Genomic DNA, 18025 nt, shown 5'->3' on the forward strand with positions numbered 1-18025 from the left:
TGTCACATTTGAAAATATAGAGAACTGAACCGTGAGAATAAATAGTGGCGTTAAAGTTTTTTAAGGCATTGGGTGTTTTCTCACTTTAATAAACGATCTATGTTGCAAGTCAGCGGTTTTTATGTGTGCACCCGAAAAAGGCTTCCCCCTCTGTAAACACAAATTGATTACATAATTCGATCAAAATGACGTTGACTGTTTCAACAATAGCCTTTTAATAGATTCAAACTCGTTGGTAACAGTGCAATTAGGATGCAGTATTGCCTCAAAATGTCAAGGCGTTAAATGAGACTGTAGCCCCGACATTTTTTAAAACATCGCGGGTTCGGAAGATATTTACCGATGGACTCTTTTCCGTTAAAGGATATTGCAGCATGAAGAAGGAGCAAGTTGTCAACTGTCAGTTTTCGGTTTGGTATCCGATATTCAAGCAACATACGATTAAAAGGTAGACAGCTGACATTTGTACAGAAATTCCAAGAAATATTTTCATCGTCGGTGCTGTCCATTTAGCCAAAAGCTAACGTTAGCTCCCAAACAGAAGCAGAAAAAAGCTAGCTTCCATCTCTTGTTTCTTACCTATCTTCACATGTATCACGTGTTCCATGCTACACAATTATGTTTAAATCGTTTTCATTATTCCATCTCTTCCTTCCGTTTGTCTGTTGTCTATTATTTATTGTATTGTTTACACGTATTCATTTGTGGTATCGTGTTTGTTCTTTATTCCAGTCTGATTCTTCCACTGCCTCAGAATGTAATAGACTATTTACTGGACGACGGCACACTGGTAGTCTCTGGGAGGTACGAGGCCACTGACACGCGCAAACACACATTCTGTTCAAGTTGCCATTGTTGGAATGAACCTGAAAACACCATGCCAAAAATCAGCTCCATCTTGCTGCTCCTCCTTTAGTCTTTGATTGGCACTAGTTATATTTGAGAAGCATCGAGAGTAAGATGCTTTTGGTTTTTTCATAGTGGACACGTGCTGCTACAGATTGACCATAAGAACATTTGGTCCTCGATCTGAAATGTGCATTATGGTCATCAGGTCTGTCTTGTCTCCGATGCAGCTGCCTGATTGACAAATACCGTCTATTGTTTCTCTTCCCTTCAGTGACCACAACACACAGCCGACACACACCAACAACAGCGACTCTGACGCAGAGGAAGACGTTCAGGTACGGAAACGGAAACTTTGTGGTTGTTTGTCCACTCCGGGGCTCTCTCTTATTTTGCTGCATTTCCTGGAAAGGAAACGGGTCATTGTTTCACTTACTCACAATCTTAAAATGTTTCGTATTTTTTGCAGGAAGAAACTGACAAAAGAGATATCTGTACACTTAGATATCGCTTTGTATGCTTTGTTTTTTGCAGAAAGGCCTCAGACCTCTGCTACAATCTGAGATGTCACTTTGTAATTTTTTTTGATTAGGGGGCAATGTCATCATATTCTCTTCATTAGTTACCTGTCTCGTTACATTACGTGTAGCTCCAACACACAGGTGAAACAGAACTGTATTTAATGTTGATGTTTACCCTGCGGCCCTGTTTCTTGTTCTCTACTTCCCTCTAGTGGTCAGATGATGAAACAACATCCACTGTCACAGTGAGTACAGTCAATGCTTCTCATCACAATGTCTGTTCTTAAGGCCCATCAAACGAATTTATCGCCCACCTGATAAAACATTTACCGTCTGAAATTTGCATTTGCATTTACGTGTGTGTGATAGGCTCCTGAGTTCCCAGAATTCACTTCTAAGGTGCTGGAGGCCATAAACGCTCTGGGCGGGCGCGTCTTTCCCAAACTCAACTGGAGCGCTCCACGGGTAAAACACTGCACCCAGCTGCTTTACAGCAATACGTATATCAGTGACTCACCCCGAGTTACCTTAAGCTCTTGATGAAAACTTAGTTTTTTATCTCACATGCTTCTGCGGCGAACAGAGAGTCTGAAAGCGAAGAAAAGTCTTGATGAATTCGGAAGTAAATAAGGCAGCAAAACTATATCAAAACATCTGTTTACAAACTCACACACACACACTGCTTTGCTGTTGTTGAATGTGGCCCCCATTCATGTCAATTCATCAAGACATTAACACATGTAACAACAGCAAAGCAATGTGTGTGAGAGTTGGTAAACAGATGTTTTGATAAAGTTTTGCTACCTCATTAACTTTCATTCATCAAGACTTTTCTTTGTGTTTTTTTTTTCTTCTTTTGCTTCCGTCACCTTGGCGGCTTGAGAGAAAAAAAAGTTTTTTATTCAAGGTTGAGTAATTGAAATACAAATGGTCATTTTGGATGTGAACTATTTTTTCAAAGAAAAAGGAAAAACAGTTTTTAATTGAGCAGAGGTGAATTAATTAGTAAAGCGTAACAACATGACCTGTTTTTTATTATTATATTAGCACGACCAAATCATTTGCTGGCTAATGAAGAATATGGATTGCTTCTTGCACCACTGCCAGCTTTAAGCGTGTGTGTGTGTGTGTGTGTGTGTGTGTGTGTGTGTGTGTGTGTGTGTGTGTGTGTGTGTGTGTGTGTGTGTGTGTGTGTGTGTGTGTGTGTGTGTGTGTGTGTGTGTGTGTGTGTGTGTGTGTCCCTTTCAGGATGCCAACTGGATCGCTCTGAACAGTTCCCTGCAGTGTGACAGCCTCAGCGATATATTTCTGCTCTTCAAAAGTTCCGACTTCATCACCCACGACCTCACCCAGCCGTAAGCCTTTCCATCCAGCAGCATGGTCACGCACCATATGACCACCACCACCACCAAAAAAACAAATAAATAATACAACAGCCAGGTTTGGTTATGTTTGGCAGTCTGATTTCAGTCTGCAGCAAAACACAAAAAGTGGCAGCTGCAGAAATTGCCGTGATGCAGATTTCTACCTCTCGGCTCTCAGCTCTGCGTGACAAACATTTAGTGCAACGAGTGATTTACTGCAGCACACGGCCTCGGGGGAAGCTGTGTGCGTGAGAGAGAGATTAGAAAAAGCAATGTGATATATGCTTGTTTTTTTCTCTCGCAAAGACACAGCAGCCAAGCTGTAAATAGAGATCATAAACCCCAAACCCATGTGATGCTACAGAACATGCATACAGTTTGTATCTGTTGTAACTGTCATTCATTTCCTTCTGCAGATTCCTCGCATGCAGTGACCAGGACTCCCCAGATCCGGTCCTAAACTATGAGGTATTCTTTAAACTAAATACTACTTTTCTTAGCTTGTTTAATACAAGTTGTATTCTCCCAGAGTTCTTTTTGCTCAGAAGGAAATTCAGTACTTACTTTGCTGATCAATTTGTCAAATTGAATGGTACTTTGAGCCCCTCCTCCGTGTTGTCCTCTGTCCCCCCAGCTGGTCCTGAGAAAGTGGAGCGAGTTGATTCCTGGCGGAGAGTTTCGCTGCTTCGTCAAAGAAAACAAACTGATCGGTAATAGCCCTCCGCTGTCCCTCTCCGTTCGGGCTTTGTGTCCAAACATTTGGAAAAATCCTCAACATATTGGTGTAAAGAAAGCAGTGATTGTTGTTAACCAACGGGGGAAGTACATCTACTCAAGTACCGGCCACTGTTGAGGCGCTTGTCTTAACTTTACTCTGGTATTTATGCTGCTTTGCACCTCTATCCGCTACAGTTTGGAAGAAAAGATACATTAATGCTCCACCGTTTATGATATAAATGGGCCGTTTTGTATAATGAGTGCTTTTTCTTGAAGTACATTTTGATGCTAATGCGTTTGTGCTTTTGCTTGAGTAACATTTTAAATGCAGTGCTTTTACTATTGAAAATGTCTGAGTTCGTCACTGTTTTTAACGAAAGGGACCGTCGTCACATCTCCATTGTATCGTTTGTATAATGGGCCACTAAGTTGGATGAGGAGGGAAACATGCTGGATTGCTTTGCAGAATACGTCCCACATTGGAATTGGTTTGAAAAACCTCTCCGTTGTATATCGGTGATGAAATGATGTTTGAGCTGCACTCGGCCGGCTGCTTTAGAAACGATTAACGGTGCGTCCGTCTGTTCCCAGCCATCTCCCAGAGAGACTACACGCAGCACTACCAGCACGTACTGAAGCAGGAGGAGCAGATCCTTCACGCCATAGAGCAGTTCTTCAGCCAGCACATCCAGTACAACTTCCTGGACGAGGACTGTGAGCTTCTTTCTTACTCTTTTTTTATTTTTATTTTCCAGGATAAATAAATAATTTAACTTTGTCTATGTGTAATATATATATATATATATAATGTGAATGTTAAATGACTGCACTGTTGCTTTTGTCTGTTTTACAGTTGTGCTTGATGTCTACAGAGACAGCCAGGTAAGCACACTGATGGGTTTGGATATTGTACATTTTTTTTAAAATGCTGCTTGCAGACTGAGTGACACTTATGCATTTTGTGCGTGTGTGTGTGTGTGTTGCAGGGGAGGGTGTGGCTGATTGACGTGAACCCATTCGGAGAGGTGACGGACTCGCTGCTGTTCAGCTGGGAGGAGCTGACGTCTGGTGGGGAAATCGCCCAGCAGCAGGTCAGCCGTCATGACGCACGCATTCTATAGATAAATACAAAAAAAAGATGTCAATCGATACTGAGAACTGTTTTGTGGCAACTGTGTGGTTTCTCCGTGCGTGCAGGAAGGCCCTGCGTTCCGCTGCACCACCAGCGAGGTGACGGTGCAGCCCAGTCCCTGTCTGAGCTACCGAATCCCACGGGACTTTGTCGACCTCTCCGCTGGAGAAGACGCTTACAAACTCATCGACTTCCTCAAACTGGTAAGATGTTGCTCCAGAACCAGGCGGCATCCTTTCGGTTCTGACGAGTGAAGCTGACGCAGAAGTCGTAAATCCTGCATTCCTTCTAATGGCCAGCAGGGGGCGACTCCTCTGGTTGCCAAAAGAATACTGATTATATGCAAGAATATGAGAAACCCCCCCCCCCCCCCCCCCCCCTCTTATTACTTATGATTTATTACCTCAGCAAACATTGTAAACATGCATTTATGGTCCCAGATGCTAGTTTCAAGTCTTCTTCAACACAGCATGATGATCACTTCGTAAATTATTATTAATATTAGATTCTGTCTCAGAAGCACCAGGAGAGAATTTCTTCAAATTTGGCACAAATGTCGACCTTGACTCAAGGTTGGACTGATTAGAATTTGGTGAAAGGTCAAAGGTCACCGTTACTTCGCAAAACACGTTTTTGTCCGTAACTCAAGAATTCATATGCTACTTATAATAATTTCACAAAAAACGTCTAATAGGATAAAATGATGAAATGATGACATTTTGGACAGACATAGATGTAAACTACTGTATTAAACTGCTATAGGGATTACATTTATTTACACCCATTAGTTACCTCTCTATTTGGTAGTTTGCATCGGCAGTGGCAGGGTCCGCCATTCCTACGCTGGTTTCAAACGGTATTCACGGGACACGACATGTACACAAGACATGGAAGTTATGCACTGTTCATTACTTACGTCATGACGTAATCCAGAACTCCCCGGCATTCTGAGGAGGAAGTATAACTGCGTCCTTACAAGTATAGCTACAAAGAACGCAGGTTGTGTCATGGATATTCATTCATTCTCAGTGGTGACTACAGCTGTTGTCAACCAGAACTAAAATCTGCAGGACTATAATTTAATGCCTCAGTGAAAGGGAAGTTGCGGCGTCCTCATCTTCTGTGCTGTGTGACGTATTCCCCAGTGAAACAGAATATTTAAGCGGAGGGATTTAAGTTACATCCTTCGAATTGGATTGCGTATATATATATATATATATATATATATATATATATATATGTTCGATAAAAATGTAAATGTAAGATCAATGTAACAAATGCAATCACGTCCATGATTACTTTTTTTTTCATCCTCTGACTTAAACCCGACTGCTGTTGCCATGCACAGATATTGTAGAGTGTAAAATGACTAACAAACGGGTTGGTTATAGGATCTAAATTCAGTCTTTTTTTCCCCCTTGTGTGAATCTACTACACTCAAGTATAACCTAGAAGTTTAATCTCCTCTCCTGTTCTGTCTCCTCTCTCAACAGAAGAAAAGCCAACAGGAAGATTCTGAGGAGGAAGAGGAGGAGAACGCTCCACAGTGACACCGTGTATCTGGAAGCAGCAGAGCAGCCCTCCACATGATGTTTTCCTGCATGCAGTGACTCTTTCACCCCTCTGTCCTGTTTTCTGTCACGCTCGTCTGTGAAGGCTGCGCCGTGTACCCGGGGTTCCTCCAATAGCTCCCCAGCGTTAGTCTAATGGAAATTGTCGAATTGGCTGATCGTGTGTAATGGCTCTCTGAGGATTAATTTTGTGCCGCTGAGTGTCTGCCGTCTTTGCCGATCATAATGGCTCGGTGAGACAGGAGAGGGGAGGCCTCTGCGGTGTCGGTTAGTTGTTAATTTCTGTGTTGGGGGGGGGGGGGGGGGTGGAGTGATTAGTTGTTGTTGTTTTTTTTTTAATGGAGGGAAATAAAATGTAAGCGGATGTATTCACAAACACTGTAAGGAATGCCTGCTTTTATACTTTAAAATAAGCGTGTGTAATAGTTCATGTATCTTTATTGCAGCCCAAATAGCATCCCCGGAGTTAAGAAATGAACTAGTCGGCGCACACGTTTCACCGTCCGTGTGCGTCGGACTTCTTTATTTAACACTGAAGCCGTTCATCACAGAGTCACCTTTCATTTCTTCACCCACCTCACCAATTTCCCTCTGAGCAGTTTCGACACCCTCATTGCTCCGAGCGCTCTTTTCCAGCTCTGTTTTTCCCCCCATCATGCATCACTGTAGACTGTTGCTCCAAAAAGAAAAACACCATTAAACTTCTTGTCGTGTATTGGCTCGGCTCTCAAGCCTGGTGGGTGCTGTAACCTAGCACATTTGATTGTGCTTTTTCTTTTTTTGTCACCCAACGGCTCTCATTACGCCGGGAGCCAAATGAGCTCTGCATGTGCAGGGCAGTTCATTTTGTGTGTGTTTTTTTTTCTGGATTGATTGAACAGTTACAGGGAGATGGAAAGAGCTGGTGTGATGAGTTACAGCTCCCCGGGTGAAAGGCTGTGGACGTGAAACGGTGCACAGGGCACATATTGTGGGGGTTGTTGCACGATAGTCCTCTTTTATTTTTTTTATTTTTTTTTAATGAAATCTGTCTGTAAACAAAGTAGCCAGACCTGGAGGATGTGTCCTGGTATGACCTGCGGTGCTGGAGGATGAGCTAAAGTATCTGTACCAGTGAATACAAAGCTTAGCCAATGACTAATGACTAGCTAATTCAACCACTTTAGATGAATTACTCCTCAGGGAAACATTAGAAGCCCCCCACAGCAGACATTTTGACATGTGGCCGGAGGAAAAGCACAGGTGTTACTGATGACATTAACGATGGCTCTGTGCTATTCAAGTGTCACAGTAAGCCGTGGCAGCGTGAATAAAAGCAGGAATTCAGCCATCATCTGTGTTATTACTTCCACCTGTGCTTTTTCTCGCTGTGACATGTCAACATGTCTTGTTGGGGGGTTCACGGCTGTGACCTGAGCGGCATCTAGATGAGCTTATGTGATGAAATTGGTGCCCGTCTGACGTGTCGAATTGACAATATATCTCCCATGTATTTAAAGGTGGGGGAGCTGAGTCGGTTTGACACGGTGTAGTGCTTCTGGGCCCAGCCAATGAGATCATTGCTGCATGCGTGCACTAAGATGTATGGCCGGTGATTAAAGCTGCCAACAGGCAGCACCGTGCCTTCATCTTCCTCGAACTTCATCCTCTTATTTCTTTTGAAAATTTATTTATTTTTAAACATCTCTCTGATGCCCTCCTCCGTATTTTGCAGCCGGCTAATCATCTTTCCATCAGAGGGAGGTCACATTTGCTGACATGGAGTAAATGGTGTGGGGGAGGGAGGAGAGGGAGAGGAGTTTTCCTTGGTTGCTGTTGAGGAAGAGCTGCAGTAGTTTGCAGACAGAATACTCATGAGCAGCTGAGGCTGCAACATATTGTCATCTCTCTCTCCCTCCCCTCCCTCCTCTGTGTGTGGTGTATGTATGTGTGTGCGTGCGCGTGCGTGCTGTGAGCTGTAACCCGGCCTGAGCTGACCTCAGCGCCTGCAGCTGTCAGAGTCTGGGGGATCAGTGCGCCTCTGCAAACGGACACTTCGGTAATCCAGGTGTTATGCGGGCCGGTTAAACCCAGGTGAACGCGCAGCTGCAGCCGGTTGTCACCGCCGATGCCCCGAGGGGACCCCAAAACGGTGATGGTCTGCGTGATGGTTGTCAGCAAGTTGGTGCATTGCGAATTTACCCCACCGTGCCCCGACCAGACCCGCATACACACGCCTCTCTCCCTCTGTCGGACAGGATGCGTGAGCGGCATCCCATCTTTCTGTTGAACATCAACAACCTGCACTGCCACAATAAAGCTCGAATTTAGGGGGTAATTATAACCTACAGTAAGCAATTTCACAGTTAGGAAATAAACATGGGAAGACGAGGATTTTTAATGCATAAATATGTTAGGGGAAAGGTGGAGGCCCCGAAAAAGTGCCGACGGTGCAGCAATTAACGACGTTTAGACAATTGCAGCAGGTCCGCCACCAAGCTAGACATACGTAACCAGCGTAATACAGGAAATTGGGAAATGTTGACTTCAAAATAAAAACACAGCAGAACTAAATCGTTTTAGATTTTGGTGAAATTGATAACAGTTAGCCTTACCGTTAAATTGTTGGATGAAATAACAGCTCCATCCTCAAACCGATATAGGTTCTGGTTTTACTACGCTTATAATGTGATATATTGTTTGGTAATGTATTTTTTAAATATTTGTATTATACAAGATTAATTCATATTCACTGCATGTCACCTAATAGTTGAAGCTACATTCAGGTTGCTGGCTTCCCTGATTTTGCTAATCATTTTGTTTTTATTAAGTTCAAAATATAATGTATATAAAGTATGATGATAATAGTACCGATTTTATATTATTAGTCCTCGTACTGGTAATAGTAATTATGGTGATAATAATTATTAACACAAGTAAAAACAGTACCAATATGATTATTATTTGTCTGAACATCCTATCAACCAATATAAGTAACCTAATGTCTGTGCTCCTACGTTATGTAAATCAACAGGCTTTTATTTCGAAAGCTCTGACGAGAAGCGTTGTTATGTCCTCGTGAACTTGACAGCCGCTGTCCAGGCGGCCGGCGATGAGGAGAGGGAGGAGGAGGGAGAGCGAGAAGAAGAGGAGGAGGAGGGAGGCAGCAGGGACACAGTAACCTGCAGGAGAACTCACATGGTCCTGCTGCAGCAGAGGAGCACAGACCACTGGGACTTTCCAAACCTCTTACACGCATCTCGGCTTCATTCTCCTTTATTTCACATACTCCTACGTTTTTATTTTCTTTCTTTTTTTTTTTTTGATCGCATCCCTCCTCCCGCAGCCCAGTGTCGGTCGGACTCGGGCCGGTAAAAGCAGCGCCATGGCTCGGGAGAACGGAGACACCGGCAGAGGAGAGACGTGGAAAAAACAAGTCGACGACATCAAGAAGATCTTTGATTTGAAAGAAGTCCTCGGCACGTGAGTTGACTAACTTCACCTCGGATACCTCTGCGATACGCCAGTAATATTCCCAGCAGTGTTCAGTGTACATGTGGAGCTCCGTAGTGAGTTGACAGTGACCTTAATGCACTTTAGCAACGTTACAGTATTCCAGTGATATCACCAAAGTGACTCAAAACGAGCCTTAGCACTGACCTTACTCACTTAGACTGTTACACGCGTTTCTTCTTCTGTGGTATTCCTGGAGGCTTGTTGCATGTCCGCGGTTGCTCAGCAGGGGGGTTTAAATGTTTTTTTGTTTTTGCTATGGCATCACTAATTGTTGACTATTTGTGCAAAATGTATAATGTACAATGTTTCTGTAATGTTCCCGAATGGCTCTGTTGTGCTGAGTGAAATTACGGTCTCATAATGGTTCTACATAGAAATAGTGTCTTCAAAACAACGCCATTGTTTTCTGTTAATTTAGCAATTTCAACAATTTATCCATTACATGTACCCAACTAACGAACTCTTACAATTAGATATGTTAAATACATACTATACTTCCACCAATTTACCTTTTCATTTGTTTTAGCTATCGTATTTTCCCCATTTAGCATTTCAGCCATGTATTTCAACAGTTTATCGTTAACTTTAAGCTAAGTGTCAACCATTTATCCATCACTTTTAACTAACTATGTAAATGGTATATTTATTATTTTTAGCTAACTTGTTTTCACACACCTGCTGGCTCAATATGTATTTTCTAATTAACACCCCAAATTCCTATCACATTTATATAAAATGACTTACGTTTGCCTAGAAACTCCATGCAGTAGTATTCATGTTGGGTGTCATAACATGTTCAGTAGTACATAGTAACTTTATGGCAGGTTCATAGCATTTCTAATGGGACTAATACTCCTAGTGTTCCTGTGATTTGAATGTAGTCTCTCCTACTGTATGTAGTGTTTGTATAGAGACTTGATTCAATAATTTAGGATGACTGTGGTGCTCTAAAGTGAGTTTATAGTGATACAGTGGTTTATCTTTTTGGCACATTCTGTAACATTCCTTGAGGGGATGTTCTTTTCGATGACAGCAAGGCTTCAACAGACCGCATGAATTTTGGTCTCTCGGCAGCAGCAACGGTCTCAACCATTCCACTCACAACCTTTCTTTTTCTTTCTCCTTGGTCATAAAGGAGATTCATACTCTCCGGCTCCATGTTAGGAAATGCCTTCTCTTTCTCTCCTTCCTTGTTCCATCTTTTCTCTCCCGCCTTCTCTCTCGTTCTCATTCAAACAGCAACAGAATACAGGTCGACGCCCCCCAAAATGCCCGACAGCTAGTCCCAGTAAGCGTCTGTCTACCCCAGCTCTGTTTGTCCTGCTGTGAGGAACGATCTGCGTCTGTTTTGGACGGCAGCCCGGAGGGGGACACGCGGGACAGATGCAGATTGGGATTAACTGCGCAGGGATTAGGGTGACTTCCCCTGAATAGAAGGAAGTTCAATCACGTCGTGTAATGGCTGAATGAGGATGGACGGCTAGCTGGTCGGGGTTTGTTACTCCAGATCACCTGAAATTTGGACCGGATGTGTGACACACACACACACACACACACACACACGTAGCATGCAGGCTGGTACAGGACTCAATGATCCAAATCAGCCGTGTTGCAGCCACACATTAACCAGAGGTGCTGACGGATCGTTGAACCTGATGCATCAGCATAAAAGCGGAAGGGGGGAGTGTGTTTGTGGGATGGGGATGTGATTAGCGATTAGCAGCATGGGAAAGCAGGATGAAGGAGAAGAGGACGAAGAGGAGACAGGGTGGCTGTGACTCACGTGGAAACGGATGAGTTTTTATCAGCGTGATGAAGCGGACAAAGTAGGGATGAAAGCAGCAGCTTGGAGGCAATCAAGAAGGAGCTGTTGTCCAAAATATGTCCAGGGATTGGATGACCGGCCAAAGTGACATTGTCAGCTCTTTAGTGCTGCAGGAGTCCTAAAACACGGAAATGAGTTTGTACTTTTTCACTTTCGGTTCCCTCGTCTCGTAGTCAATGGGGTTTTGGTTAGATGCCTGAAATAAGGTCTGTGGTTAACAGAAGCTGAAGATATTTTAAAAACCCAGTTGTGGAGGGAGCCACTGCGATGCTAACTTCCAGCCCACAAAAGTTCATCACCCCCGGAGCGCTCTGTAACAGTGAAACCAACAGAAATACAGATTTGCATGTTTGCGTTCCCTGGCAGCAGCGCTGTGTTCAGATGCTCACGTGGGGAAACCCTGAAGCTAGTCGGCGTAATACTGCAGCGTTGAAAGTTTTCTGCGTCAGCGTTCCTGAGCTGCATCTGTACTGACAGGATGTGATGTCACGGAGCTGACACTGACCCATCATATTTTGTCTCCTCACACTAAATCACCCATGCAAACACTGGCTTGTGTGTGGTTGCGGGCATGTACACGAGGCTCTCCTCGGTGTCTTACTACCCTCCCCTGGTGTGTATGCTCTGTGTGTGTGTGTGTGTGTCCCTGTCGCTCACTATTCAATAATTCAACACAAACAGGAGTGTGTTCTTTGTGTCGGTGTGTGTGTGAGTCTCAGGTAGGCCACAGCTTGCTCAGCAGGAGGGGTCACGGTGACAACATGTGCGAGAGACGGATAGAAGAAGAAGAGTGGAGGCCGAAGAGAGCGAGCACATCTCAGCGTGCCGTCGCTCAACACAGGGTTTGGGTTAGCCTCATGTTTTAGACTCTGCGTTGAGGCTAGAGGTCAGGAACTTAGTGGACACAGTGGAAATTGTGTGTGCGTGGGCGCATGTAGGTGAGTGATAGAGACATAAAGTAAAGTGGCGTGCGTGATGGTGGTGCATTGTGGGACGTCACTGTGCCATCTAGGGCACGCTGCCCTTAATTGCTGCTCCACTTCCCTGCTGCTGGCACTGTTCTCTACACTGTCACCCCCCCCCCCCCCCCCATCCATCCTCTCTCTCTTTATGTCTCTATATCTCCCTCTTTAAGCTCCTTCATACACCTCCCTGCTGTGTGTCCCTGTGTCAAACTTTCCTTTTTTTTTGGACAGCGTAGTGAGGACAGGATGCAGATTTGAAAGTTTCCATTCATCCACCCCTGTTTATAAATAGCGTCTTATAAATAGAACAAAAGATGGTTGTTTGCAAAGTGACAAAACCAACTTCATCAGCGGGCAGAGAGCCCACGTTTTGAACAGCGTGTGTGCGCCTAAGATGTGTGCTTTTGCACAAAGACAAATGTGACCACATTGTAGTGATATTTGAGTCCTCGCAGCAGGCTTGTCCTCTGTTGATCTGTCCATCTGCTCTGTCGGGTCTCTCTCTCAGGCTGTGATTGGCCGTTGCCGCTCCTCGTTGCCGCCAATGATGATCTTGTCGGCGTAATGCGGTGGCAGTTCTTGCTGTTAATGGCATTGGTGACGTCATCAGTCGTTATGTCGGTGGGGATCGCTGATGAAGCTGAAAACTTTGTTTGTTTTTGTTTGTTGCTGTGATGATTCGCTGATGATGTTGTTGATCCTGCTGATCACGTTGTTGTTCATCTCGGTTGTTGTCGACAATAACGAGACAACCAGGTGTTGATGACATGGTTAGTGTTTTTGATGGATTGTTTTTATGCCAGTAATCCACTTTGATGATACTTGCGTCGTTACTCTTTGTTTGGATGTCGTCGTTGACTTTGTGTCCGCTGTCGATAAACATATTGATTATTAATGTTTTTGTTGTTGATTACCATGTCATGTTGCTGATGCTGTTGGTTGTGTTGATATGAAGGAATATCTGTGGTTTGTTACAACTTTTCAATAAAATAATCTTCACTCAAGGTGCACTTACTAGTTTTTTTCTCCAGCAGCTTTCAACCTCATCCCAGAGTCTTCATCAGCGGATGAGGTTCGCTCTGTTGTCATGGAAATGAATATGGGCCGTGAATCACGTGATAACGGGTGGTAATCGACAACTGAGCCATCTCTGTGACAACTCGGCAAATGCCGTCCACTGGTGAGGACTGTGTGATGCGGTTGAGAGCTCCGAGGGGAAAAACGCTTGAAATTAAGATTATTTTGTCGCACTTCTTTCTTTTCTTTTTTTTACTTAAAAAAAAAAAAAAAAATTCAAGGTCAAGAATGAACTTGTGACAAAACACCTCCATGTAGACGCCAAGAACGTTCCGTTAACCACGGCAGAAATTGCTGCTTCGCTCGGCTCCATCGGTGCTAGGCTACGCTAACATTGTAGCTGCTCCATCAACACTCAAAATAACACTCTATTCGCATCCGTTCACGTCTCTGCACTGACTTTTTAATCGCGCTGCTCGGATTTCAACACACCAACACAGAATATGCTGATGTCAGTTGGGCATCTCAGTGCTACTAAATTTGAGCTCACACACCTCGCCCCCCCCCCCCCCCCCCCCCCCCCCCCCCCCCCCCCCCCCCCACACACACACACACACACTGAGCAGAGCATTTAAAAGCAGCAGAATGGCAAAGTCACTTTTTCCTCTTCGTACAAGCTGCAAATGACACACTTGCTTTCGCCAGCTGTTAGGACTTGCCTCATCACGAAATGCATTTAATGTGTGTGTGTGGGGGGGGGGGGGGGGGGGGGGGAGGGGTGGCGTCCACCTCTCTGCACAGATTGACACGTGGATCCAGTCCTCTGAGTATTAATGATCATAAACTTTAGTCCATTATCGGATCAGCGCTCTATATTAAGCCTCTCGGCAAACCGCATCCAGCTTATGATGTCCCCCAAGCTGGAAGCCTGTTGTCTCCGTGCCGCTCTGTCCCGACAGCTGTGTGCCCCCCCCGGTGTGTGGCCGCTCCCGTCTGTAAACACGGCACCAGCTTCGGGAAGAGGTGCAGAGAAAGTTTGTGTAAGAACACAAAATGTAGACGTTTAAAAGAACAAAATCCCTCATTTTTTTTTTTTTTTTTTTTTTTTTTACCTCATGCTGTTCCGTTAGTTGCATATGAAAAGAGACCGATTTTTGTGGCATTACACATCAGAAACACTTCACACTTTTCTGGTCTGGTATTTCATTTTCGTCAGTAATGAAAGTACGACAAAAGGATGTTTGTTTCCTCGTGACCTATTAAATGACAACTCTCTGGAAAAACGCAGGAGAAGATGGAGATGCTGTGCCGAGACCACGTACCTCCACAAAATACATTTTCCCTGTTTTCTTTTCGATCTGGAGTCTTCAGTTTGTTTCTCCTGACTGGAAAACTTTGTTTCAGGCCTGTTATAGCATTCGCAAAAGGGTCTCGACAACAACATCTTCTGCTGGAGAGGGGAATCAGGGCCACAGCCTGCTGGGGGACAAATGCTGCTTGTTATGGTGAAGTTAGCGGTTAGCGGGATGACTATATTTTGGTGATCAAGGGCGACAGGGTGCTGCTGGGGGTCAGTGGAGTCACGGCGACCTGAGCGGCGTAGCTAATTGTTTTCCCCGCGGGCCATTGGCCTCTCAAAACATCATTCAAACTCAACGCAAGATCTTTTGTGGTACATTTTCTCATAGACTTCTTAAAGTCTAAACCTCTTAGAAATCCATTTGCCAGGGAATCTGAGGATTCACACTGAGGTCATGTCCCCTGTGTTGTCTCTGGGAACTGTATCCCGGCAGTGTGAACAAACAGCGTTTAAGCCATCATGTATCATAGAATTGGCAGAAAATGTAAATGGAATAGCTGAGTGAATAAACAAAAAGAGATGTTTTTAAATACTAATCGTATATTTGGTGGCTAGGTTGTTGGTGTTGGGCCACGCTTAATGGGTAAGTGGGCAAACCATAACAGTTACTAGCTCAGGTGTCGCACTGTATAACACATCTGGGTCTCCTGTCGACCGACACTTAATTCTCTGATTCCCCCCCCCCCCCCCCCATAATTCATTTCATCACAGCGGAGGCAGGGCGTCATATTCCGACGGCACAAAGTAGTAAACAGAAACGGTTTCCTGTGCTGGGTGTCCACAAAGAGAAAGGGGAGGCATTTATTCATAAGGACACGTGTAAGGTCAGTCAACTCAATGGCTGCGATACCAGCTGACTGCTGATCGTTTCATTGTGCAACCTCTACCTGCCCGGAAAGGCAAGTCAGAAAGCAGCTTAGCGTGTTCTCCCTTGAGGCTCGGCTGCTCTTGACAATGGCAGCGCAAAGTATAGCGGAGGAGGGGGAATTGAGGCACATGGGAGCCTAAGGGGATGGCCTCGAGGGGCCCCTAGGGGGGTCCACTAAAGGATGAATATGTTGGAAGTCATCTCTGTCGGCCTTCCTTTCCTTCAACCATCTGCTGTCACCAGAAACTCTGAAAGAACAGCACTATGTTCCTGTTTTGTGCTTGTTCCATTTCCCTCCAAATGCAAACTGGTGGCTCGTCGCGTAAAAACGGACGGAAGAAGCAGATGATTCTGATGATGGCAATGATGAATTAAGGGGGTGCTCCTGCAGCGATGGAGAAACGTCAGCCCAGTCGAGAGACGATGTTCGGGATCAAGAGTGAATCATCAAGCAGACTGTCTGGGTCTCTCTCTCTCTCTCTCTGCAGGGCTTTGTCCTCTGCAGGAACACGGAGCTCCGAGCTTCCCTTTCTTCCTGCTCGTCCCCCGTTGAGACGGCAGCGAGCGTCGGAGCAGGTTGCACAAAACTTTAATGCGAAAAATAATCTACATTCAGCCCAGTCAGTGATGTGATGGCGAATAAAAAAAGAAAACATGGGGTACTTTTGACCTTTGCCGATCACCGTAATGCAATCTTTGAGGAACCTTGTATTGGATTGATTTGACCGTGACCTGTGTGAGCGTTCCCCGGTAGATGAGTCAGACTGCTATCGGTAAACGGGCGTGTGCGAACATGTTCGGTTATATTTGTGTGACTCTTCCTTGTGAGATACGAGTGCATCATGTCTTGAGTGTTCTGTTGGCTCCAAATGGCAAATGATCTCACCATGTAGATGGTGTGTTCGTCTGAATACAACACAAGCTACCGACCCAGTCCTAGAACAAACTAAAACAGGGCCAATGCTTACACTAAATGCTGTTCAGAAGTAGAAGAACTGCTGCAGACTGTGCGATCAAAAAAAGTCAAAAGCCTCTGACTCCAGCTTCTTAAATGTGAATATTTCTGGTTTCTATACTCCTCTATGACAGTCAGCTGAATCTATTTGTGTCCTCTTGGGCTTTCGAAAAAACATTTTCTATCATTTTCTGACATTTTATTGACCAAACGACTAATTGATTAATCAAAAAAAAGAATCATTAATTGCAGCCTTACGCGTGACCCGTGTTGAAACCGGTCTTATTCAGCATTGTAAGCTTTCCGGGGTCTTATCCTATATCGATCGGACTGCTGAGATGAATCATAGTGTAACAGCGTGTTCCCAAATAATATTTTGGCTGTTGCCTATCAGATCGTGAATGATTGCTGCCGTTAATGGAAGCAGCGCCACCGCAGCGGCTCCACCGCGGGCCGGCACACACTCCGTCTTCTGGACAGGTAATTTAGGGCAGACGGCACGCACACAAACAAACCCACAAAAATACACCCACAGAAAACGCACACGAGCACACACTCGGAGAAACACAGAAAGAGGCTGACACACACACACACACACACTTAAACACACATTGATGAGCCACGTCACACAAACACAACCAACACGCACAGTATCTGACATTTTCACAGAATATCTCTCACACGCTGAAAAAAATCCATCTTTTGTTTAAAACATACCAAAACTATCAGACATACATGTTACTGTGAAATGGCACGTACACACACTCACTCATCTGCACCTTGGAGGCTTTTTCTGTATTATAGCAGACCTACTTTCACGGAGTCCCACTACTGTACTTAGATCAGTGTGTGTGTGTGTGTGTGTGTGTGTGTGTGTGTGTGTGGCTGTTTATTTGGCACAGCTTGGCCCAGTTGCTCTCACGTCTTCATTGAGCAGAACACAATGCTGCACACAAACACTGAAGTGCCAAAGTTTTAAATTGTCTCAGGCTCTGTAACCAGCAGAGGTTGTCTTCCAGTTGAGGTGTCACTTTTATGCAAAAACTGCGTCACTGTTTTGTCCCAGCCAGCTGTGCGTGTTGATTTTATAGTTTGCTCCACAACCGTCTGGCGGCCCCCATAAATCATCTCTCAACCCCTTGGCGGGAGGTTTAGAATCAATATGCAGAAACCAGGTTACTGTTGGTATTTCGGCAATAACTTTATTTTGTGAACGGAAGGTAAACAAGAAATCCGCTTTCGGATTGACGGCACTCTCATGTCTGTACACTAAAAAACGAAACCAGACAACGGTTAGCTTAGCTTAGCTTAAAGACTGAAAACGGGGGGGAAACAGCTAGCCTGGCTAGGTCAGCGTCTCTAAAACCCGCTTAAAAAACATGTTATATG

At 44.6% G+C, this 18025-nt stretch overlaps 2 protein-coding genes across 2 annotated transcripts in view; both read left to right on the forward strand.

Moving 5' to 3' along the window:
• Positions 1–204: 204 nt before the first annotated feature.
• Positions 205–6866, forward strand: cdc123 (cell division cycle 123 homolog (S. cerevisiae)). The gene is made up of 13 exons (XM_076075973.1): positions 205–448; positions 733–804; positions 1121–1184; positions 1580–1612; positions 1737–1832; positions 2616–2722; positions 3148–3199; positions 3366–3441; positions 4040–4162; positions 4302–4330; positions 4435–4539; positions 4646–4783; positions 6074–6866. Exons 1-13 carry the CDS (start codon positions 375–377, stop codon positions 6128–6130), a joined length of 1026 nt encoding a protein of 341 aa, XP_075932088.1. The 5' UTR covers positions 205–374; the 3' UTR covers positions 6131–6866.
• camk1da (calcium/calmodulin-dependent protein kinase 1Da) overlaps positions 4946–18025 on the forward strand; it is a 43477-nt gene continuing 30397 nt past the window's right edge. Inside the window, exons 1-2 of the mRNA XM_076075974.1 lie at positions 4946–4967; positions 9511–9613. Of these exons, the coding sequence (XP_075932089.1) occupies positions 9516–9613 (98 nt within the window). The 5' untranslated portion in view covers positions 4946–4967; positions 9511–9515. The remainder of the gene's footprint in view (positions 4968–9510; positions 9614–18025) is intronic.

This window comes from Anarhichas minor, unplaced genomic scaffold (assembly GCF_050575085.1).
Source record: "Anarhichas minor isolate MPS153535 unplaced genomic scaffold, ASM5057508v1 ptg000055l, whole genome shotgun sequence".
Taxonomy (NCBI): Eukaryota; Metazoa; Chordata; class Actinopteri; order Perciformes; family Anarhichadidae; genus Anarhichas; species Anarhichas minor.